Source organism: Pristis pectinata, chromosome 18, assembly GCF_009764475.1.
Source record: "Pristis pectinata isolate sPriPec2 chromosome 18, sPriPec2.1.pri, whole genome shotgun sequence".
In the NCBI taxonomy this organism is placed as follows: Eukaryota; Metazoa; Chordata; class Chondrichthyes; order Rhinopristiformes; family Pristidae; genus Pristis; species Pristis pectinata.
The window spans coordinates 16,224,130-16,249,537 of record NC_067422.1 but is presented as its reverse complement, the minus strand read 5'-3'; the positions used below and the strand labels follow the sequence as shown (position 1 = coordinate 16,249,537).

Below are 25,408 nucleotides of genomic sequence, written 5' to 3'. Positions count from 1 at the left end.
CAGTGTCCATACCTGGGCGCCTCACATTAGGAAAGATGTATCAGAATCAGTTTTATTATCACTGACATATGACGTGAAATTTGTTGTTTTGTGGCAGCAGTACAAAGACATAAAAATCTATAAATTACAAAAATAAATAAATAGTGCAAAAACAAAGGAATAATGAGGTAGTGTTCATGGATTGTTCAGAAATCTGATGCAGAAGGGAAGAAGCTTTTCCTGAATCGTTGAGTTTGGGTCTTGCAAGTTACAAGGATACACCGGGAAAGACGGGGTTGTTCTCCTTGAAACAGAGGAAGGCTGAGAAGGGATCTGATCGATAAAATCATGAAGGGTCTAAACAGAATAGATAGAGATAAGCTATTCCCATTGACAGAAGGGTCAAGAACTGTAGAATGAAGATGATGGGCCAAAGAACCAAAAGTGACATTAGGGAAATTTTTCACACACAGTCGTTAGTATCTGTAATGTACTGCTGGGTAGGGGTCATGGAAGCAGTATCAATCATGGCCTTCAAAACAGAGCTGAATAAGTACTTAAGAGGGAAAAAAAATGGCAGGGCAATGGAATTTTGGATTAGCTGTATTGCTCTTGCATAGAACCAACATGGACTCAGATGACTACATGACCCCCTCCACGCTGTGACATTTCTATGATACTACATTATTGACATTAAGTTAGAAGCTTTTTCCTTGTATATAGTTGCATGGGGTTCATTCATGACAAAGTAGGGATTTATTACCCAGGCCTAAATGTCCTTGAAATGAATGGCTTGCCAGGCCATTTCAGTGGGCAGTTAAGACTCAGAAACTTTACTTTGGGTCTGGCAGACTGAGTAAGGTCCTCTGATAATGAAGCAGTTCCTGCCGACAGCAAGATCTGGACAAAGTTCAATCTTAGGATGTAAATTAGCAAATAGCATGTGTGCCAGGTAATAACCATCCCCATTTAACATTAAATGGAATTACCATCACTGAGTCTCCCAAATGGGGTCACCACTGACCAGAAACTACATAAATACTGTGGCTATAAGAGTAGGTTGGAAGCTGCGTGTCCTGTGGTCGGTGACTCATTTCCAACAGTTCAAAGCCTTTCTACCATTTACAATGAACCGGACGGTAGTGTGAACAAGACAAAAGGGTGAAGAAAACCTGAGCCTGACCTTCTGCCATTCTCTGCCACTAATAATCTCTCTAAATAGAGCCATAAATGTCAGCATCACAACCCCCACCACCCGTGGTCTGGCGAGCAGGTGGGAGAAGATGAGTTTAAGGATGGAGCTGTAGCAGCAATGTTTAACACAATGTTTCTCTTTGGTTCCTGAAAATATTAGTTGATCATGATTTGAATAATCTAATTAGGCTCCCACATGCTCTGATTGAAGTACAGGTTGCAAAACCAGGGTCATCTGCAAATAGCAGTGGGCAGCCTTCTAGTCACCATTTTCCCCTGATTTTTGTCTCTCACACAGATGTAAATGAAGTGACAGTGAGATAAAAGCCTTCTAATTGACAAAGCAGTTCTAAACACAGTAACAAAGCTCCTCCAATTCATCAACAACACTTTGTGTCAATCAAGTGCATCTATATTTCCCGTAATGATGTATGCACTCCTCTGCAAATTTCATCCTTGGCTTCCTTTCCTACCTTTAATGATCTATGACGTCCTTCCACTAATGTACTCAATCCTCTGCAGTTCTTCAGGTCTCTCTAATAGGATTCTGTTTGGATTACTTTTCTATTTAGATTCTTGTACTCTCATGCTGTGTAGGTGAACACCAGTCCATCTGAGCTTGTGACTGCGTTTTTAAGAGAAGGAAAAGACAGAACACTATTTGCCCTTGCAGATGGAGAGTACCTTGCACCACATTGCATAATGTCATATTTCTGTTTTAATTTCTTTTGCCTCGTGCAAAAGATTGCATATGGCAAAGCACCTTTTTCAAATGTGACTGTGATGCTGTACACCAATATGTACTGACATTTCCTGTCCCCACTGAGTTAAATGGTAGGAGATGGGTAATGTGTGAAGACCGCCTCATGACAAACTATTTGCTTTCCTTAACTGAGTGATTTTCCTTTTCCCCTTGTCCCTGGAGTACAGCTTGAGAAAGTCCAGCAGAAACAGAACATCCAGGAACCTCACATTCAGAAAGATTACCACAGCATCGATTTCAATTGTCCTGCAAATGCAGCACTTTTAAACTTTACAAAATATTAAAAAAATGTAAATAGATGATTCACATTTCGTGCTATCACTATGACTGCATATTTCCACCTCCATAACATGGTCTGACTCTGTTCCTGCCTCATGCAGCTCACATGCTGCTGAAACCTTTGTTGCTGCCGTTGCTGTCTCTAGCTGTGACTACTGCAACACACTCCTGACTTCTTCTGCCACCCTTATTCTGCTTTCATCCAAAAGCCTGCTATAAATTTCCTAACTCACATCAATCAGATTCACCCAGAGTTTCTGTGCTATTGGCCTAGGCTAGCTCAATGAACTATCACTTGCGTTGGTGGTTCAGTGGTAGAATTCTTGCCTGCCACGTGGGAGGCCCGGGTTCGATCCCCGGCCAATGCAACCGCATTTTTAGGGCAGGCACGGTAGTGTAGCGGTTAGCATAATGCTATTACAGTGCTAGCGACCCGGGTTCAATTCCAGCCACCGTCTGTAAGGAGTTTGTACGTTCTCCCCGTGTCTGTGTGGGTTTCTTCCGGGTGCTCCGGTTTCCTCCCACATTCCAAAGACGTACGGGTTAGGAAGTTGTGGGCATACTATGTTGGCGCTGGAAGCGTGGCGACACTTGTGGGCTGCCCCCAGAGCACTCTATGCAAAAGATGCATTTCACTGTGTGTTTTGATGTACATGTGACTAATAAAGATATCTTATCTTAAGTAATGCTTTGGATCTAATATTCTCACTGTTGTTTTCAAATCTCTGATGTCATCACACTTCCTGTCTCTGTAACTTCTTCCAGTCCTCTGAAATCTGCATGCTCCTCCAATTCTTGCCTCTTGATTATCCCCACAGTTAACTCTTCACCACTTAGGACCATGTGTTCAGTGGCCAAAGCCTTAAGCTCTGGAATTCCTTGCCTACATTTTTCTGCCTCTCTTTCCTTCTTCAAGATAGTCCTTAGAGTTCTCTGACCAACCTTTTGTTCAGCTGCCCCAACATCATCTGAAGGCTTAGGGTCAGATTTTGCTTGGTACTGCTCCAGTGATGTTCCTTGGACCACCTTACAATGTTTAGGTACCGTATGAATAAAAAGGTTTTTAAAAATGTAAATGCAATTCTTTATTGCTGCTCTGCACTGATAATTTATTGCTGCTCTTGACTGATGATTTTTAGGGGTCTTTTGATTAAATTTCAAAAACTGCCAATTAAAAAAGAATTGCCTTTGTAGGTACATGTAAAAGTGGTGCCTTTTCACTTCTTTCAAAATTGCCACGAGGTTTTGAAGAGCCCTCCCACTCATGAAACACTCTATAATTCATCATGTTGTTCTTGGCTAATGGCTGATCCTTAGACTGAGGTGCAGAGAAGTGCTCAGTGTTTAAGTAGACAGTAATACACTCTCGCACTACCATGTAATGGCTGGAGAGCTTCAGCAACCAATCTCTGCCGCAGGTCAGGAAAAACTCTGTTCTCCACGGATAATAAACAATAAGTTGAAAATTCTATCACCTTCATTTTTAAAGGAAAGAAGATCATAAAGCATAAATTGGATGAGAATGTAAGACGTCTGACTAGTAAGTTTGCAGATGATACGGAAATTGGAATCGTATGTAGGGATGAAAGTTGTCTCAGGATAAAGAGGGGCCTAGGTCAGCTGGAAAGCTGGGGGTGGGGGGGGAGTGGTGACAGGTGGAAATTAATCCACACAACTGTGAGGTAATGTACTTTGGGAGGTCAAATTCTGGTAGGGCAAATAGAGCAAATGGTAGGGACCTGAGAAACATGGATGTACAGAGAGACCTTGAAGTACAAATCCATAGCTGCCTGAAAGTAGCAACACTGGTGGATCAGGTAGTGAAAAGGGCATGTGGTATGTGCCTTCATAGGCCAAGGCATTGAGTATAAGAGCTGGGATACATGTTGCAGCTGTACAACATGTTGGTTAGGCCATACTTGGAGTATTGTGTACAGTTCTGGTTGCCACATTACAGGAAGGATGTGGTAGTAATAGAGAAAGAGTGCAGAAGAGATTTACCAAGATGTTGCCTAGAATGGAGGGCTGTAGTTATAAGCAGAGATTGGATAGGCTGGGTTTACTCTCACTGGAATAGAAAGGCTGAGGAGTGGCCTTGTAGAGCTTTATAAAGTTATGATGTACATAGGATAAATAGTCCTTTTTGTTGAATCAGAGGGAACAGGTTTAAGGTGAGAGGGAACAAATTTAAATGAGAGCTAAGGGGTAAGTTTTTCACACAGAGGGGGGTGAATATTTCGAACAAACTGCCAGAGCAGTAGTGGAGGCAGATACAATTATAATATTTAAAAGGCATTTAGACAGGTATTTGGATAGGAAATTGATAGAGGGATATGGGCCTAACCCAGGCAAATGGAATTAGCATAGGTAGACATCACAGTCAGTACAGATGAGGTGGGCCAAAAGGGCCTGTTTCTTTTTTGTACATTTCTATGATTCTACCGTCAGCAATGTTCAACTTGCAAAATCTTAGTGCTCATATGAGCTTCATCCCTGCAGTTTTTTAACTTATTTATGCTCTTGATAAAATAGAAAGACAAAAATTATTTTTGAGTCCATTAGATGTCTGGACAGTAACATTCCTCACACTAATGTCTAAGATTAAGATATCTTTATTAGTCACATGTACATCAAAACACACAGTGAAATGCATCTTTTTGCATTGTGTTCTGGGGGCAGCCCGCAAGTGTCGCCACGCTTCCGATGCCAACATAGCATGCACACAACTTCCTAACCTGTATGTCTTTTGGAATGTGGGAGGAAACTAGAGCACCCGGAGGAAACCCACGCAGACACGGGGAGAACGTACAAACTCCTTACAGACAGTGGCCGAAATTGAACCCGGGTCGCTGGCGCTGTAAAGCATTACGCTAACCGCTACACTACCGTGCCTGCCCCATTAGTCTATTGTGCTAAAAATGCAGGGCTAAATTTTCTTTCAAACACTGCGATTATTTTAGTAAGACAGTGAAGCACAATAAAAACAAATCAGTTTTTCTGCTGATATAGCAGAATTCTTCCCTATAATCCTGAAACAGTTACTCTAAGAAAATATTATAAAACTTGGGTGAAATAGTCACACACCAACATCCTCCTGGGTCACCTTACACTGAATAATTTATCAGTTTAACTACTTGATGACAACTATTCACATTCCCAAAGAGGGAGTCAGCAACTAGACCATGGCTGATATGTATCTCGACTCTATTTATCTGCCAGGACCCTTCAGTCTATTCCTCACAAATGTGTCAATCTTAAACACAACGTGTATACCCCCATTTGGGTGAGAGAATTCTGTACTATCTGAATACTATTCTTTGACAATCTGAACATACGGAATAGAAGCAGGAACTGGCCAGGAGGACCCTTGAGCCTGTTCTGCTTTTTAATAAAATTATGGCCAATCTGATATAGTTCTAGACTCCTCAAGGGAAACCAGCATCTCAGCATCTACCCTGTTAATTCTCCTCAGGATCATCAATGTTTCAATAAGATTATCTCATATCCTTTGAAACTCTGATGAATATATGCCCAAACAGATAGCTGAATACGGCAGTATTTTATAGTCTCTCTCTCTGTCCTGTCTGACTTCAGGCCTAAAATGGACTAATTCCAGTTATCAGATTATACTTTCTTGTCCTGAATTCACTAAGCAAAGCAAGTAATTTCCCTGTTGAATCTCTTTTATAATTTCATAGGTGCTGAACTCAAAGTACAAACTTCATTTATGCAATCTCTTTAAGATTAAAATACATTTCCAGTGGTTGTGTACCCAAAACCGTATGAAGTTCTCCTAAAGTGGTGCTTATATACTGTGTTGCACAGCTGAAGATTGTTGTGGGTTTAGCAAGAAGCCACTTGTTATTCATGAATTGTAATGTCTTTCTCAGATCCCAAAGTGACTTCATCACAAGCTCTGTCTGCCACTGCTGTTCCATTTAATTAGTCTGCCTATGTCTCCTTGTATCTTCCTTTTAACTTGCAATAGCTCCTTATTTAGTATTTTCTCCAAACATGCAGAAGCAGCTTTCTCGTTCTTCATTCAAGTCATTAATATGTAACCTGAGGCAACCCCTCAAATCCAGTGTAGAATGCTGCTTGTCATTTTCTGCCAATATTCCCTTTATCCTTCTCTGTTTCCTAAATCAAAACAATTACCATCCATATCACAAGTATATCTCCAATTGCATGAGTTTTCATTTTTAAAAATAATTTATAATGCAAGGCCTCAGTAAATGCCTCTTAGAAATGAACAGCAAACATCTAATGGTGGAAATGAGACTTCATTTCATCTGTTTTCAGGCCATAAAACCAATGCAATGAGACCCATTTTGGTGCAGCTGAAGAACATTTGGCCAGGAAATGAATTGGACCAACTTTTGGATAACCCTGGTAGCCACTTAAACATGGTGTTAAATTCATTAAGTATGTAAATGAAGAGCCTACTGTTGGTTTGTCTCCTCCCAGAATTGAATTGTAACAAGTGGATCAAGAACTGGGCCAACCCTGCTCAGAATTCATCCCTGACAGCTGTGGATTTCCCAAAGTCCTCAAAACAGAATAAATTTATTAAAATAATTATTTTAAAAAAAACAGCTTCCCATGGAACCAAGGAGAGTAGAAGCTCATGGTAGCTCTTGAATCGCCTATGATGGTGCTTGTCTCCAAACCAAATGTGCATTATTTTCTTTTCATTTAGCTCAGCTCTTATCCTTAATTTCAATAGTAACAAAAGTAACTGTTGAGATTCCTGAAAGATGCATACAGAATTATTGTTTCATGGTCAAGGTCGTTCACTTCTGTTATCTAAGAGACTTAGAGATCTGGTTGCAAATTGCTGAATTTGTGAGTTTAAGTACAGGCAAATCTGCCAGCCAGTAGATAATGAGTTCAGTTAACACTCAGCTGGGCTCCCTGCAGGTATAAAGCTGGGATTTAGTTAAGGATAGGAGGAAGAGATGCACACATTTAGGGATGGGGAGCAGATTACACTAATCACCATAATAACTTTTGTCCAACCCTGAAGCATAGTATCTTGGATAACGGGTTATAGCTTCCATGTTGTTTCAAAGCAACAAGCTTCTTTTGCTGCAGGTTTTACAGTAAGCCACTTGTTACTCATGAATGATATTGTCTTCCTTATCCATAAAATATCTTTTACATCCCACTGTTCTCAATCTCTGCATAATGAGCACATGCTATCTCTTTTACCCCCACTCCACCCAAAACTGATAACCTCTTGATGTGTAACCACCTATGGTTATCTGTCCACCTGTCACTGTCTCAGTATTTTCCTCCAGCCATGTCTTTGTTTATTTTCTGATAATGTCTCTGCAGCTTTGACTATGTTGTGTCTTTGTCCTAGTTTTCATTACAAGTGTGCAGTGGGTTTTCCTGCTAAGTGGCATAAGGGGGAATGAACTCTCAGATTTACCAGCCTGTAACTATTAAAGAGATTTCCAACGTAAAAAGCTTTCTCCAATAGCATGTGGATTTACCGGTCAACTACCGCCATTATGTCTAATATAAGAAAGCAGCTAATCTAGTCCCATGACACAGATGATTATAATTTTGCATTGCACATCAGATTCTGTCTGAAGGTAATGGGTTTACAAACATTCGCACGCATATGGGGAAGAATGAGACCTCTTCCAACTAATAGTATTAGTGCACGGATTAACAATTCTTACCTCATCAACCACTCACGCTACCTCTACTTAACCTTTAGACGACTCAGTTGAAAGAAAAGATGCCACTAAATCTATTAATCTTTATTATTCTAATCAAAGTGGTTATTGGATAAAAACACTTCAACCTACGAGCTGGAAGTGGGCTGGGCGTAGTCTGTTGTACACCAAACAAAGTGAATCTGCTGAGAAAAGAAACTATGTAAGGAACAGATGACACAGAAACTACTGCAGCTTCTCCTGATTACACCAGGCTAATTTCTCCATTGAAATGCAGTAAGTAGAGGATAGTTCTGTATAAATTATTGGCATCAATCTCAGTCGCTTTCAGCAATGTAGTCATCAGGTTTAATTGACCAGGAAATTACCACTCTCTCTGGCTGTAGGATTGTCACTGTATACAGCCAATTGTTAGTCATTTGAAGACCTGTGTGGGCAAAGTAAGTTAGGGTTATTATTTTTAAAATAACCAGAAATATATACCAGAGATTTTGAAAGTAAATCTAAAACAGATATTAAAGGTCTTGGAACAACTCTCCAACTGTGAAAAAAGCTTGGAACTACTCTCCAAGAAAATTAACAGAATAAAAAAACTTTGCATTTACTAATTAAACACAACTTTACCAGGAACCAAAATGAGAGTTAGTAGATTTTCCTCCTGTTTGGTCTCATTGTTAGAGGAGAGTCAGATTGGGATTTTGGCAGCCCCTGGGGCAAGCATCGCTAAAGATGAAGGGTCCCAGTACTATCCAGGCTCAGGTGAGGGAGATCATCACTGAACAGAAGGGAAATGTACAGTTACTATAGCAACACAGTCACTGCATATCCAGGTGGTGGTGTGGCAGTGGTTGGGTATTGGTTTATTATTGTCACTTGTACCGAGGTACAGTGAAAAACTTGTCTTGCCTACCGTCTGTACAGATCAATTCATTACACAGTGTATTGAGGTAGTAGAGGATAAAAACAATAACAGAATACAAGTGAAGTGGGGGAGGGGTTAAAAGTGGGGACAAGTCCTACACTGACATTAATTCTCAGGCAAATGGTTTAGATGAACAAGGTTCATTCAGATTTCTCACCTGCATCACTATTCATATGGACAACGATTTTACAAGTTAGCACAACAGGAGGCATAGGATGGAAAAACAAGCATTTATTGTTAACAATCAACAGAATAATCCTGTTCCAATTTCAGAATCACAGTGTTAGTGAGCAAAGTCAGCTGGCGACAATGCAAACTAGTCAAACTAGACCAAATGTATCAGCATAACCTCACACAGCTGAAAGCTGAATAACATTTTCAAAATTAGCCACGGCCCAGCTTTCTTCAACAGGTGGTTCTATATCTCAGACATTTTATAATTTAATGTGATGAAATGATTGGACAACAACAAATAGCAGCCTCCCCCCCTCACCCCCAACCTAATCCAATCCAACCTAAGGACCACTGTTTATCTCATGGTTCCTTTTATTGTTTCTGTGCTTTCATTTCTGCAGAACTGCATGCAAGGAAAGACAGAAATACACTGGAAATTATTTTTGCCACTGGCTGCCATTTCAACAATCCGTCATCATGTTGTTAACTATCACTTTTCTAAAATTACAACGATAATTTTTGAATTGCAAATTATGGAACTATGTCTGAGTTTAATCTACACCAGGTTAGATTAGAAACAAAATCAGAATGCAGCATTCCTTTCAATTGTCACTTGTTGCACCTGCTCCCTGCATGTTCCCACAACAAATCTCGTGTTTTCTTCCTTGCAGGCTTTACTGAGCTGAAACGCAGCAAAGAATGTAAACCTACACTGGCTTTGCTGTGGGAATGGTCAGGAAGAAGTGCACTTCAGAACAGAATGCAAAAGACTTGTAACTTGCTGACAGAATCTGATGTGCAATGCATTAGTGCTGTTGATAGGAAGTGGTCTATTTTCTATATCCGTGGGAATGTTTGTAAGCCCATTGTCTTCAGAGAGCCTCTTAATCAAAACAAAATATATATAATAATTTCTCCAATTGAATTAGACATAAGCCAGCAAGGTGATACAGCAGTTAGCGCTGCTGCCTTACAGCTCTGGGGACTGGGTTCAATTCTGACATCAGAAGCTATCTGCAGAGTTTGCACATTCGCTCTGTGGCCACATTGGTTTCCTCTGGGTGCTCTGGTTTCCTCCTGCAACCTGTAGACATGCTGGTAGGTTAATTGGCTTACATAAGCATATGTGAGTGGTAGAAAGGATCAATGGGGAATTGATGAGCAAGTTTGAGAGAAAATCAATTGTAGGGATAGAGGGAAATAAGTGGAGGGGGAATGGGTCTGATGGGATTGCTCCCTTTGGAGCCAACATGGAACTAATAGATCACAAAGCCTCGTTCTGTGTCATTGTAAGTATAAGGTAAGGCAATGCATGGGTGGGAGTTGGCATTTCATAGCTTGGGTTCCCCTTCTTTCTTTGCTCCCCTTCTTTCTTTGAGGAATTGACCATTCCTGGGCTACAATTCCGCAGGCACAGCTTGTCTTCCAACACGTGACAAGAGTGGCCATAATCCATGCCTGCTGACAATCAGCTGTAGGGTGTGTGGTGAGGGAAGGGTCAGTGAGCTCCTTTTCACATTCCACACTCTCTCCTTTCACTTTTCTTCCCAAATAGTTCCACGGAAATGTTATATCCACATGGCAGGACTTGAGTTTAACATTTTATCTGAAAGGACAGCACTAACAATAGTGCATCACCTCTCCAACATTCTGATGATGTTCTGAAGTCTGCCGAATAGATTTGTGCCGAACTTGGGTGAAGGTGCTATCATTGAGACAAAACAGAAGTGTAGCAGTGAGGCCAATTGTACAAACCCTAGGCCCAGCTACCTAAGCACAGGTGAAGACTGAACCCAGGAAAGTGTTGTCTGTCTGATTCTTCTACTCATTTAATGACATTTGTTGAATAATCAGGAACCATGGGGATAATAGTGGGGTACAAATTGAACTTGAACAGTGGCAATAAAACAATGTTACCACATTTCCCACCTGCTACACTACCCATTGAAATAGTTTAATTTGGCATTGTGTTCAGCACAGACATCATGGGCCAAAGGGCCTGTTCCTGTACTGTACTGTCCTATGTTAGAACACAGGACATTTGTGCTTCCCCAAGACAAATTTTCATTCTTTTGTTTGTTTTAAATATTCATTTAATCTCACTCACTTTGTCCAAAATCATTAGATTTGATGCTTTTTTTACCCCCACATATCATCGCCAACACAATGCTCAGAATAATTTCTTAGAAAACTGTGAATGTATTTTTTAACAGCAGATGAGGTGTGATTTAATATAGTATAAATTTACATTGATCAAGTTGAGTCACGGTTAATCAGTGATTAAAACCATGTGGGTTTCCTCTGGGTGATCTGGTTTCCTCCCACACCTTTAGAGATGTGCTGGTAGGTTAATTGACTACAGCAAATTGCCCCTTAGTGTAGGTTAAAGGCAAAAAGAATCAGAAAGGAGTGGATGGGCATGTGTGAAAGAGAGTACGTTGCAGGGGTACAGGAAAATATAGACGGAATGGGAGTGGGCATGGACTGGATGGGCTGAATGGCCTCCTTTTGTACCATAAGTGTGAAAGAAAATAATCAAAGCAGCAAACAAAATGCTGGAGGAAGTCAGCGGGTCAGGCAGCACTGGTGGAGGGAAATGGACAGTTGACTTTTTGGGTCGAGACCCTTCATCTGGACTGAAAGAAGGGAGATAACCAGTATGAAGGGGTGGGGCAAAAGCTGGCAAGCTGCACGTATAAACAGGTGAGGAGGGGTGATAGACGGTGGAGGAGGGAAGGGGGCAAACAGCGACAGAGGCTGGGAGGAGATCGGTGGAGGCAGCAAAGGGCTGCAGATGATGGAATCTGATTGGAAAGGGAAGGTGGAGCACGGAACCAAATACGGGAGGCGAGGTGGGTAGATGGGAACTGTGGGGGGAGTGGGTGACTGATGGAATGTGTGGAGGAGGGGGAAGAAACGGGGTGATGGGGGGCTGGGGTGGGTGTAGGAACTAGGTAGATCAGGAGAGAGACAAATAACAGAAGGGGAGCAGCTAACCGAAGGTTGGAGAATTTGATGTTCATACCATCAGTTGTAAAGGGCATGAGATAATCAAATGTGTATTCTACTTGACTATTGTTGGAACAAACTGCTCTGCTCTTGACTCTGTAACATAAACCCTCATGGAGAGATGGCTCAGTGTGTTATTGCCAAAGGGTAGAACAAAACCATTTCATTATTTAAGCTTTGAGGTGTGTTTTGATATTTCAACATCAAAATAAAGAGAAATAACAGTGCCTTTCTAGGTCTGAAGCTTCACCATAGGAGTGAATTTTGGGAAATTTTGCAGAAATATTATGGAGGCTTTTTGGTGAGGACTAGGTTACATGTTTGGTGCAAAGCACTGGTCCAGTAAGATACTGAGGTGAGGTTATACAATCTCTGCTGCAGCTTGGTTGACCAGCTGAGCTGGTGGTAGGAATTGATAAGAGTTTGGAGTTCCTGGTGAGGCCTGAGAAGTCAGTCATCCCAATTAAAGTAACTTTTAGTTTACCCATGATTTTATGCATAGGCCTAAGGGTAGATCAGAACCATGCAGGGTGGGGAAAATGCCCTTGCTGAAGGTGTGCTGGCTCTAGTAAGTTGGACAGGGAGGGATAATTAACTTTAAAGGTCACCCCAACACCTTAGGTGAAAAATTCCAAGTGTTTCTCTTGCTTAGTGACGTTGTTTTATAATACCTTGTTTATAATGCCAGAATTTAGTCCCTAATCTGCTGCCATGACTACCCACTGACTTAACCAGTGCAGCCATCTGTGAGCCCGTGAAGAATCCTCTGTGTATACTCATTACAGAGTCAGCGAAGAAAAGTCTATACCAAAGATTACTTCTGTAGGAACAAAAAGCTGAAAGATAGATGCTAAAAATATTTAAACCATAAATATTACTAAGAACCTACCAAACTCTTATATTTTCTATTAGATGGTCTATATAATAAATAATATTAAAAGATTGCATAAAATCATGCATTAGTGTTCTTTTGTCACATGGTAAGCTTCACAAAGGCTTGTGTGGATGACCAAGAAGGGTGTTGCTTATAAAAGGAGGGTAAAACAAAACAGTGATGGTCTGTATTTGGAGTTCATGTGTTGGAGTTTGTATTTTCAAACCAAAGTGTGTTTTAGTTTGTAGTCACTTTAAAGAGGTGCCAGCAAAATGTTTTAAGGACTAACTACTGAATTTTTTACAAAGAATTTTATTGTACAGAAATAGAATATTCATTCTAACAGGTCTGTGTTTGTACTCTATGTGAGTATTCTCTGGCCTCCTTTCAACCCACCCAATTAAAATCTTGCCTATTCCTTTATCCTCATGTATTTATTCAGCTTTAATTCATCCAAGCTAATTGTCCTTTGTTAATTATGATCACAAGATACTGTGATTAATTGACATCCAGCGGATGCCCAGGAGGTACCAAAGTTATATTATTTTAATTGTTTTATTGCCAGGTATGAATATTTCAGCCAACCAGGATGAAGAAACACATCAGGAAACGTATCAGATGGAAATTGATAAAGAGACTAAGAAGTGCATCTTACGTACACACACAGGAAACTTCTGGACATTGGTGGCTCATGGAGGGATCCAATCCACAGCTACTGAAGTGTGAGCTATCATACTCACAGAAATTTAGAAATTATTATGAAACTAAATTGGGCACCCCTTTAATACCATTAGCTAACAACGAGGCCACTTTGTAATAGCTGTCTGCACAGAAATATTGAAACAATAGCTTATGTTAATCTGCCATTTGTGACAAGCGATTGATTTTTAGGATGCGTTTGACAACAAAGAAAGAGTCAAAGTAATTGAAGGTGACAATTCAAGAAATGATAAATATTGTGATTAAATGACAGCCCTCTGAAGTTGGACTGGATAAAAATGGACGTATGAAGAGCAGAGTCCAAGCATGGTTTATGGCTGGAAAACCTTAACTAGTGGGTTAAGAAGTGAGCTTGCTGGACCACTGGCAGCCATTCCATCTTGGCATTGGAATGGGCTGACAACTTGCAGGGTGTGAGCCTTCTGCTTCTGGTATGACTTGTAGTTTGAAGGAAGGAAGCAGGAAAACTGGTGAAGAGAAATGGAGGTATGATGAAGACCTTAAGTTTCAGCGGCAAGGCCAGGAGGGAGCAGTGGTGGTAGGGGGATGTGGTGCAAAAGGAAAGGTACAGGCCTATAGCGAAAGTGGATCAAAGAATAAAAGAAATGCTTAGCTTTACATAGTGACTTTTGCAACGTCAGGCCATCCATGGAAATGTAAACAACAAGGCAACAGAAAAAAAGATTGTAAAGGCTCCGTGGCAAACTGACATCATTACTTGTTCCATCACCCAAAAATGTCACCCCTGAGTTATTGTAGTGTTCCTGTACTAACTGAAATGGTGCACTTATGTTATGGCAAGGACCATTTTAAAATTTTTTTTTCATTTCATGTCAGCAAGTTGTGAGCTGAGCTAGTCCACATTCATTATTTCCACTCCCTCACTCAAAGCAAAACCATTCCCACTGCTTTGGTGAGACTATACCATTCTCACCTTCTCATTATTGCTATTTGCCCACTGGGATCAAAACATTTCCACTCCTTCAGTGCGTTTTATTCCCTTCTCTTACCTGGATTATGTTATTCTACTTTGATTTTGATGAGAGGAGTAATGCCGTTTCTGACTGTCATTTGTGCTTGTAACAAAGTGGAAAAACAATCTGAGCAGCTGGGTACTTGCTCCAAAAACAGGCAGAGAAATGTTGTATATTTCAGCTTCAGCTTCCAGGTATAAAATCAATTGCCCGAACACAGGGATCTGGTGAGAGGTGGATGTCAGGAATGCGTACAGCTTTTTAACAGATTTTTATGTTTTCAATTCCAGAGATGCCAACTGTATGTTTGAAATAGCGTGGCGTGGGAGAAGAATTGCACTCAAGGCCAACAATGGCAAATACATCTGTACAAAGAAAAATGGACAGCTTGCATCAGTGAGTGATTCAGCTGGTGAGTTAAACAAAAAGGAGAAACTTCTTGAGACATAAAAAGATGGAAGAAATGTAGGAATGGGTTTAATTATGTCATTTTCACTAATTATAAACATCAATTCCAAAATCAATCAATTCTAACAATGGTTGTAGCTCAATTAATTGCCTCAGTCAAATCATAGGTTAGAATTTATGAATATGCAAACATTTGGTAATATTATACAGTGCAACTTGACAGAAAAATGCTAAGTATAGCACTAAATTTTTAGAAAAGCTTATTTAGAATTCCAAATTGAAAATGTGTCCAAGCCTTAGGAGCACGACAAGCACAAAAGAAAAATCTAGGATCATTTTCTAGTGCGATAGTAAGAGTGTGTCATAATGTCAGAGGTGTTAACTTTTGGATGAGTCATTAAGCTAAAGCTCTATAGCTCCATGTCTTCTCTGAAATAGATGTAAAAGATTCCATGACACTATTTTTAAGAAAAGCAGGGGACTAGTCCCTGGTATCTCTCAACCAACGTCACAACAACTGTTCATCCGTTATTGCTGCTTGTTGGAGCTTGCCACTTGTAACTTAGCAGGTTGCCCTTCTAAGTTACAACAATGACAACATTTCAAAAGGTCCATTGGCTAAAAATTGCTTTGGGATGTTCTCAAGGGCATATGAAAGACACTACATAAATATACACTTTTCTTTAAAATACAGCTTGATAATATATTTCTAATGGAGACACTGGAGAACACATATTTCAGTGAAAATAAACCTCATACTTTCTCACATTCCACACAGAGAACAGCAAACTGTATGTTGTCCACAGTGTAAGAATCTGGGAGAAATTATATCTTGGTGGCAACAACATGCATTGACCACATCCAACCTACGTATATTTTATCTTTTTTTTAATTGTCACAATCAATATATGGTTTCATGGATGGCTAAGTGGCCATGTTCCTAAATAAGCCTCAAAATCTTTAGCTTAATTTTTTGTCTTTCAAAGCAATGAAGACCTCATTAACCTCATTAACCTAAATGTTCTGGCAAGTGACTTAAGCTAAACCACCTCCCACTTACCTCTGGGAGAATTGTTAATTAAGGAGCAAATGAAGGGAACAAGAAAAGCAATTCAATGCACTGACATGCAAGTTATTTTGAATGAGTACAATATAAAATCCATCAGATGTTTCACTGCAAGGAACTTGGGAAATATATTCAGGTGTGTCTTTGGCTATCAAAGGTTCTTTCCAAGTTTCATGCTTGAACACTTTTAACTTTAAATTGTATAGTGAATTATTGGTAACAGATATATTTCTGCAAGAATTCATATCTATCTTTGTTAAAACACAAACTGAGGAATTTCAAATGAAAATCTATCTGTTTGTTGATAGTTAACTGTATAGTTTGGAAACCTCAAGTTCTGCTTAGATGCTAAATTAGGTCGATGAAAAATTCAAACCAGTCATGCAGATGATAAGTCCATTTCTCTCAGAATGATTAATAGTATTTCACTGCAAAACTGTGGACCAATGATTTTGTCTTGTCTGCGATGTTAGGTGAAGATGAAGAGTTTACATTGAGACTGATTAATAGACCTATCCTGGTACTACGAGGAGATCATGGATTTGTCTCTTACCACAAAAGCTCCAGCACACTTGATGCCAATCGGTCAGCTTATGATGTCTTTCAGCTTGAATTTGAAAATGGAGCATATCATATTAAAGGTGAGCACCTGGATTCTCTGAGAATGCTTTTGGATAAATTTCGAGTTCTGCCTGCAGCTTAAAATTCGAGATGAATTAAAAGTGTTGGGTTTTCTGGACGGATATGCTGTTGCTTTTTAACTCCCCTCCCCTCCTCCCACAAAGTTTCTGTCAGGCAAAATCAAACTGTTGTCTGATTGGCATTTCAGACTGACAATAAAGATCCTGAAATACTGTTTCAGGTAGAGCAGAATCAGATCTATTATTACTGACTTAGATGATGTGACATTTGTTGTTTTGCGGCAGCTGTATGGTGCAAAGATATAAAAGACATTAGCAAAGAGCTTTCATGTGTAATGGCCAACATTCAGTCCTCAACCAATAATGGATCAATCAGTCAGGCACTTCATGGCTGTGTGGCAGACCTTGCTCTGTACAATCTGCTGCCTCCTGAACTTGCTGAACACTTGTGGATATGGGCAAAAAAAAAGACAATGTATATGATGTGCTCGAAACAGCCTGAGGACATGATATATAAACATGAAATAAAACAAAATGCTGGAAACAGTCAGTAGTTCCAGCTGCATCTGTGGAAAGAGGCATGGAGTTAATGTTTGAGGTCAAAAACCCTTCCTCAGACTCCGACCTGATCTTTCCTCAGATCCTGCTTGACCTACTGAGTGTTTCCACCACTTCTGTTTTTATTTCAGACTTCAGCTTCTACTGATGTTTATTTTTGATTTTCATATATAAGTGTGAAGTTCTTGAAATATAAAAATCTCTCTGCCATCATTAATTACAGCAATTACAATAATATTGCTATTAAATCCATGGGAAATTTTGTGCCAGAAGAAGATTCCTAACTAAATGAAAATATATAAATTCAGAAATATTCCAGAGTTTTGACAGCTTTGATAGGCAGCTAAGGCAGGTTTTGAAGTTTAGCTGCCTGTTAATATTGTTTTCAGCAATTTTGTGGGCAGAGCTTGTTCTGACCATCCCATGTTACTGTGCTTGCCTGCAGTAGGTCCATCAGCAGGCAGGGCTTTGCTGCTGAGGACAAAATCGCTTCTACCCAACAAGCACCCTTATGAAATCCACTCCAGTTAACTAAGGACTTAGCGCATAAGACAGGGGAGAGCATGATTCTTTTCAAATACTGAACCAATAAGTAAGGTTGATGATCTTCCGTCAGAAGTGGGAGGAGTTAGAGATTAATAGGTTTTATTGTTTGTCATGTAATCTGCCCGTGCTTTCCACCCATTTCTACATTCCAGCTAATAAAATCCAAGAATTCTGTTGTCTGGGCAGATGAAGAGGCTTAGTTGAAGGACTAGGGAACCTTGAAGATACATGAATGACAGATGTTTAAAAAGGAAAATAAATGTCAATTTTTTTGATTACAGGTACGCATCCATGTATCAATAAATTGCTGGAGAAAAAATTCACATTGAGCAACAAAAATGTACAATGATGTTAATTGTGAAGCAATGGCTATGTGTGGTTGGCTCTATCCCATCACAAATCTAAGCTCGTGTTCTTTCTCCATAGGCTCTGATGGCAAGTTCTGGTATGTATCCAGTACCGGGACAATCTGCACTGACGGTATCATTCCTGAAGACTTTTACTTAGAATTCAGAGATCATGGTCGACTGGCTATCAAAGGAAAGAATGAAAAATATCTGCGAGGAAACCAAGCAGGCACTCTTAGGGCAGATGCAGATGAAGTGGACAGTTCCACACTGTGGGAATATTAATGGATGGACACAGTCTCAGTAGACCATGTGAATGATAGATGTATTCCTTATGTATGATCTGATGGATATGTAGGGCAAAATTTGGAGGACTACCTGCAGAGATTAATATTAAATCTTAATTTAGGCCCTTTGTTAAGAATCCACCATTTTAGTTTGTAATCTGAACCATGGAGCCTCTTTAAAATTCACTGTATAAACTTTGGAGATATTGATTGGCTGACATTGCAGTCTCATTCAAGGACAGGAATAAGATGTGTATTGTCTTGTAGGCTTCAGTTTCTGGCATTTAATACAGGAAAAATATTTTATCAAATTCATTTTAGTTGGGTGCTAACTGATTGTTTTGTATATATGACGAAGTTTTATTTGACTCTCGAGTAGATAGTATGTACTTCCGCTAGTATAGCACAGAGCCTGGGAACAAGCGATAAACAATTTTTTTTATATGTGTGTGTGTGTGTGGTTCTTGGGCTCGGTTATAATGCTTACACAGTCAATCATCTCTTATGGTAAGTAGCCACATCAGTCAGGTACAGTAAGATGCCCCATGTCCATAGAACCATACCTTATTATGGGTCTTCAAATAGTAAGACATTAAAATCCTTACATGTGGCTCTAATTCCTTGTGTCTCTTCCTACTGCATTGCCCTAGCACATTTTGTTGATGTTATATCTACTGTTACAAAATATGTCCTCTGATTGCAATGACTAATGCTACAGGAGACTTGCCACTGATCTGGTGACTCAAAGCATAACCACTGATTACACTAAACAGGTTTCTCTCTCACACAAGAATAATTTTCCAGAGAAATTTTTGTACATTTGTATTTTAATTGGATATGTAGATTGTTCGCATACTGAACCTAGTATGATTCACTTGGTGATGCAGATAACTTGGCAATGGGGACTGTATTGACTGAGTAATAGTTATTTTTTAAAAATATTATTTAGTACATACAATTGTTGTCATCAAGGCCTTGTCCTCTTTTGTTAGTTAATTAATACAATGTAATCCTGTGGAAATTGAGGTTATTATGGCTTTAGATTTTGGAGTAATTTGGAACAAAAATTTACAATTATAACTATATTTATAATAAAATAGCAACAATGTGGTGACTGCCTTAACAAAGGGACCAAGGGATTTTGCGGATCATTTTAATGGGTTTGCAACATACACCCAAATGCTGATATGTTGAGATCTACCCTCCTGGGGTATTGTACTTGTAACTGGGCAAAATCAGTCCACAGAGCACAAGAGCAGCAAGAGGTCTGCTGATGCTTTGCTCACCAAACTAAGCACTGTGATTTTTTTTTTCTCTCTCTGAAATTAGTAACAGCAGAGTTTTGGGGCACTCTATGTTTAACTTGCAGTGTCCCCTCAAGTCCAGGCAGTTGATGCTGAGCCACATTTAGAGATATTAAGGCAGGGATCAAAAAACATGGTCAAAAAGCCATATTGTAAGGAGGAAAGAGAGATGGAGAGGTGTAGAGATTTGGTAAAGGAGTTCCAGAGTCTGCAATTTGGGTGATAAAGGTGTGACCACTTCTGGTGGAATGATCATACTCAATGGCTGTCTCAAGAGGCCAGCATTGGAGCAGATGTCCCAGAGGCCTATAAGGCTGGGATTCCACAGTTAGGGAGATTGTTATGGCATGGAGGAATTTGAAAACTGGGATGGGATGAGAATTTTAAGATCAAGACCTTGCTTAACCAAGAGCCCATGCAGATCAGCAAACAGGGAAGCGATATGTGAACTAGAGTTGATGCTAATTAAGAGACTGGCAGCAATGATTTCAAGGTTACAAATAATAGGAAAAAAAGGGAAGCTAGCCAGGAATGGGTTAGAGTTGTCAAGTCAGGAGATAACAAAGGCAAGGATGAAGGTTCCACCACCAGGTTGGCAGCAGAACCAGACGAGGTTATAGAGCTAAGCTAGTTGTAACATCCCATATATATCCATTTAGCCTCCCACAAGTAGTGTTGTAGTATCACAGCACTCTGATCCAATAATAGCCAAATGGGCCGTGCTTAGCAGCACATCATCATGTACATCATCAATCCTTTTGAAGAAGCTAAACATGATAGATGGCTCCTGGGAGGTAAAGATTGCCTGCAGTTAATATCATCCTGGTGAGACCCATGGTCAGTCAGGGAATGCAGATATAACATCTTGAATAGAACACGTTACTGATGCCTTGAAGAGGAAAACTACCACCATAATCTTAGACAATGTTGACTGCTCCACTGATGATTAGAGTGCCCTCAAATGGCAGATGGGCAACTTACCTATCCTCTATTAATTGGAACAGCAGATATGCCGTTAGCCTGGATGTTCTACTTCAGTGTTGCTCCATAGTTGGGAAGAAGTTTCTAAAATTATTTATTTGCCTGAAAAGGATCTTTCCTTAAATAACTATTCCAGGGCTGGATAATTTAGTCCCAAATCTGCAAACTGTAATTACAAGTGAATAACCTGATGGCAGTTCATTCTTAATGACCTGGTGAGGTTCAATGGCGATTAGGATAGCCAAGTGCTCCTCTGATTGGTGTGAAAACCCTTGCCACAACTTCCCATCTCAATCCACAGCTAACACTGAAAGTTTACCCCAATGCCTCCACAATGGCACATTTGAGTGAAAATTGCAGATATATACTGTGTGTGTATATGTGTGTGTGTGCACACATACACACACTAGGTGATTGCTCTTCCTCTGAGGTGGTTGTATAAGTAATATGTTGAATAATGCTTAGTGGGGGCTGGTATGTGGTTTCTGACATACATATTACTAAGGACTATGCTACTATGTGGATATGGCTAGAAGCTTTGTAAATACTCAATATTTAAACACCCTGCTGTTCCAAGGTGTGCTAACCATATATTTGGAAATCTTAGTACTTCTTAGCAGTAAGTTGCTAGAACTCTTTCAGGCATTACCCTATCATATTTTCCATCCAGCACATGATGTGGTCTCAAAAATGGGATAGGTCATCGATCTGATATTGGTCCACTAGTTGCCGTGTCATGTTGTCAGCAATGAGCGCCTCACAAGAAACACTTGTGACCCTATTGCAGCCTTGACTGTAGCAATACATGTTAATCATGGCACATGCACCTTGCGGTTGGGAGAGAGCGAAACGGTCTATGTGCATAATTTCCTTCCACAGATGACTGACATGGAAATACAAGTGATATCTCTTGCCTACATCTTCTGCTTTATTTCCAGCCCCAATAAAAGGCATAGCTGAGCAGCACTGTGGCCCCGCTAGCAGAGCTGCTTCCTCAGTGCCAGAGACCCAGGCTCCGTCTTGAGCTCGAGTGATGTCCATGTGGAGTTTGCACATTCTTCCTGTGACTGTGTGAGCTTTGTCCAGGTGCTCTGGTTACCTCCCACATCCTAAAGTTGTATAGGTCGGTAAATTAATTGTAAATTGCCCCTAATGTGTAGGTGAGTGGTGGAATCTGGGGAGGAGTTGATAAGAATGTGGGGAGAATAAAAAAAAGGATTAATGAAGGATTAGTGCAAATGGGTGGTTGATAGTCAGCACAGGACTTGGTGGTCCGAATGGCCTGTTTCCGTGCTATATATTTCTGTGACTCTCTGACTCTACCGGACAAGGGATGGTTTTTATTTCTCGTGTATTAGAATGCTGGCCTACTGCATACTTCAGAAGATCAGGTGGTATCCAGATGTTGGCTAAAAACTAGGCTCTCAATTAAGGTGCAGTGGATCTTCCAGATGGTAGAAGCTCTCACAATCTGTAATGTTAAATTACATGCTCCATAAGTCAAAAGACTTCCATCTCTTTCATTTAATTCCCATTGATTTTACTTTGCTTATCCATTGTTGTATTGAGAAAGGCTTGCCCTTCTAATCAGTCACATTTTGTTTTACTATTTTGTGTTTAGCCGCCTTCTACCTTTTATTGTTATCATATGCTTTTTAAGAGCTTTTACTTTCCTGGCAAGTTCTGCTATCAAGGACTTTCCAAAGTCTCTTGGCCCTTCAGCCCACCCTTTTTTCTGCCTTTTCCCTGGCCCACGTGACTTCTGGAGGTCATTTTGTCTTTATTGTACTGATTAAATGGATCAATCACTTGTTTAGATGGAGCCTGTGGATTTGGTATGTACTTCCACCTAAGAATTCCATGGCCTTCCACTGAAATATTATTGACAACTGTCTTCCTAAATGAAGCCACCCATATTTGAGAAGAAATGGTACTGACAGTGGAAAGCAATGACACTTGAACCCTGTTCCCACTTAAGCAATTTCATGGATATCCAAAGAGTCACGAGAGGATACAGGAACCGTGGTGTACAAAGGCTGTAATAAATCTAGTTCAAAAGGAAAAGAAAAAGCATACAAAAGATACAGAGAGCTAGGTAATGTTAGAGATCTGGAGGAGTACAAGGCTAAAAGGAAGGAACTTAGAGATTAGGAGAGCCAGAAGGAGACATGAGAAGGCCTTGGCAGGCAGGATTAAGGGAAACCCCAAGGCGTTCTACAAGTATGTGAAGAGTAAGAGGATGAGATGCGAAAGGATAGGGCCTATCAAGTGCAGCAGTGGGAAAGTGTGTATGGATCCGGAAGAAATAGCGGAGGGACTTAATGAATACTTTATGTCAGTATTCACCACGGAAAAAGATCAGGGGGATTGTAGTAGGGACTTACAGCAGCCTGAAAAGCTTGAGCATATAGATATTAGAAAAGAGATGGTGCTGAAACTTTTGGAAAGCATCAAGTTAGATAAGTCGCCGGGACTGGATGAGATGTACCCCAGGTTGCTGTGGGAGGCGAGGGAGGAGATTGCGGATCCTCTGACTATGATCTTTGCGTCGTCCATGGAGATGGGAGAGGTTCTGGAAGATTGGAAGGTTGCGGATGTTGGTCCCTTATTCAAGAAGGGGAGTAGGGATAGCCCAGGAAATTATAGACTGGTGAGTCTTACCTCAGTGGCTGATGGAGAAGATCCCGACAGGCAAGATTTATGAACATTTGGAGAGGTATAATATGAATAGGAATAGTCAGCATGGCTTTGTCAAGGGCAGGTCCTGCCTTACGAGCCTGATTGAATTTTTTTGAGGATGTGAATAAGCACATCGATGAAGGGAGAGCAGTAGATGTAGTGTATATGAATTTCAGCAAGGCATTTGATAAGGTACCCCATGCGAGGCTTATGGAGAAGGTGAGGAGACATGGGATCCTAGGGGATATTGCGATGTGGATCCAGAACTGACTGGCCCACAGAAGGCAAAGAGTAGTTGTTGAAGGGTCGTATTCTGAGTGGCGGTCGGTGACCAGTAGTGTACCTCGGGTCTGTACTGGGACCCTTGCTATTTGTGATTTTCATAAACAACCTGGATGAGGAAGTGGAGGGGTGGGTTAGTAAGTTTGTGGATGACACAAGGGTTGGAGGTGTTGTGGATAGTTTGGAGGGCTGTCAGATGTTACAGAGGGACATAGACAGGATGCAGAGTTGGGCTGAGAAGTGGCAGATGCAGTTCAACCCAGATAAGTGTGAAGTGGTTCATTTTGGTAGGTCAAATATGTTGGCGGAATATAGTATTAATGGTCGGACTCTTGGCAGTGTGGAGGATCAGAGGGATCTTGGGGTCTGAGTCCATAGGACGCTCAAAGCAGCTGTGCAGGTGGACTCTATGATTAAGAAGGCATATGGTGTGTTGTCCTTCATCAATTGGGGAATTGAATTTAGGAGCTGAGAGGTATTGTTGCAGCTATATAGGTCCCTGGTCAGACCCCACTTGGAGTACTGTGCTCAGTTCTGGTCGCCTCACTACAGGAAGATGTGGAAGCCATAGAGAGGGTGCAGAGGAGATTTACAAGGATGCTGCCTGGAATGCGAGCATGCCTTATGAAAGTAGGTTGAGGGAACTCGGCCTTTTCTCATTGGAGAGACGGAGGATTAGGGGGGACCTGATAGAGGTGTATAAGATGATGAGAGGTATTGATAGGGTAGATAGTCAGAGGCTTTTACCCAGGGCTGAATTGGTGGCCACAAGAGGACATAGGTTTAAGGTGCTGGGGAGTAGATATAGAGATGTCAGGGGTAAGTTTTTTTACTCAGAGTGGTGAGTGCGTGGAATGGGCTGCCGGCAACGGTGGTGGAGGCTGATATGATAGGGTCTTTCAAGAGACTTTTGGATAGGTACATGGAGCTGAGAAAAATAGAGGGCTATGGGTAAGCCTAGTAATTTCTAGGGTAGGGACATGTTCGGCACAGCTTTGTAGGCCAAAGGGCCTGAATTGTGCTGTAGTTTTTCTATGTTTCTATGAATTAGATATTCAACTCCCACCCATGTTTCCCAATCAGACAGACAACGTAGTGTGTATCTCCCTCTACACTAATTGTAATTTTAATCATCACAAAGCTGCAGCACTCAATTGAGAGAGTGGATCACTTTAATCACCATTACTTTGGTAGAAACCAGTTCCTCTTTTATGTTTTGCAGAAGGTTAATCCAAAAGTTTTCTTTTAGTTATTCACCATTTCTTGTCACTTGTTGACTGTTTTAAATTGAATATGGCAATGCAACAAATTCTCTGTGGTGGCCTTTTTGTTGTATTTGGCTTCATTGTCTGCATTCTTCTGTCAGATTGACTGGATTCATTGAACAGGAACAAATATTCTGCAGGCAAAGTCCAAATAAGGAAGACCTCTTCTGTATTTTGTGCAATCACAGAGTGAGTTAATTGGGTTGCACATTCATAGGAAATTACTAATCCAATTCATGTGTTATACATAGATCAGTTTAGACAAAGGGTCTGATAAAGGGTCACTAAGATTAGTAAATCTTTTAAAAACTGTAGCATTTTCGTACCAGATGTTGTGCTCTGCAATTTTACAGTGTAAAATTATAGGTTTGCTCCCAGAGATTTTCAGCAGCATTCCCTAGACCACAGTTTCCAGTTTCTGCCCTGCTCTTTGATAAAAGTGTCAAGCGGAAGTCAAATTCTTCACTCC

General features: G+C 40.5%; 1 protein-coding gene and 1 non-coding gene across 2 annotated transcripts in view; both read left to right on the top strand.

Moving 5' to 3' along the window:
• fscn2b (fascin actin-bundling protein 2b, retinal) overlaps positions 1–19,558 on the top strand; it is a 29,849-nt gene extending 10,291 nt beyond the window's left edge. The window contains exons 2-5 of the mRNA XM_052032663.1: positions 13,447–13,603; positions 14,866–14,987; positions 16,523–16,690; positions 18,221–19,558. Of these exons, the coding sequence (XP_051888623.1) occupies positions 13,447–13,603; positions 14,866–14,987; positions 16,523–16,690; positions 18,221–18,426 (653 nt within the window). The 3' untranslated portion in view covers positions 18,427–19,558. The remainder of the gene's footprint in view (positions 1–13,446; positions 13,604–14,865; positions 14,988–16,522; positions 16,691–18,220) is intronic.
• trnag-gcc (transfer RNA glycine (anticodon GCC)) lies at positions 2,513–2,583 on the top strand. Its single transcript has one exon. It is a non-coding gene; the product is annotated as a tRNA-Gly (tRNA).
• Positions 19,559–25,408: the final 5,850 nt, after the last annotated feature.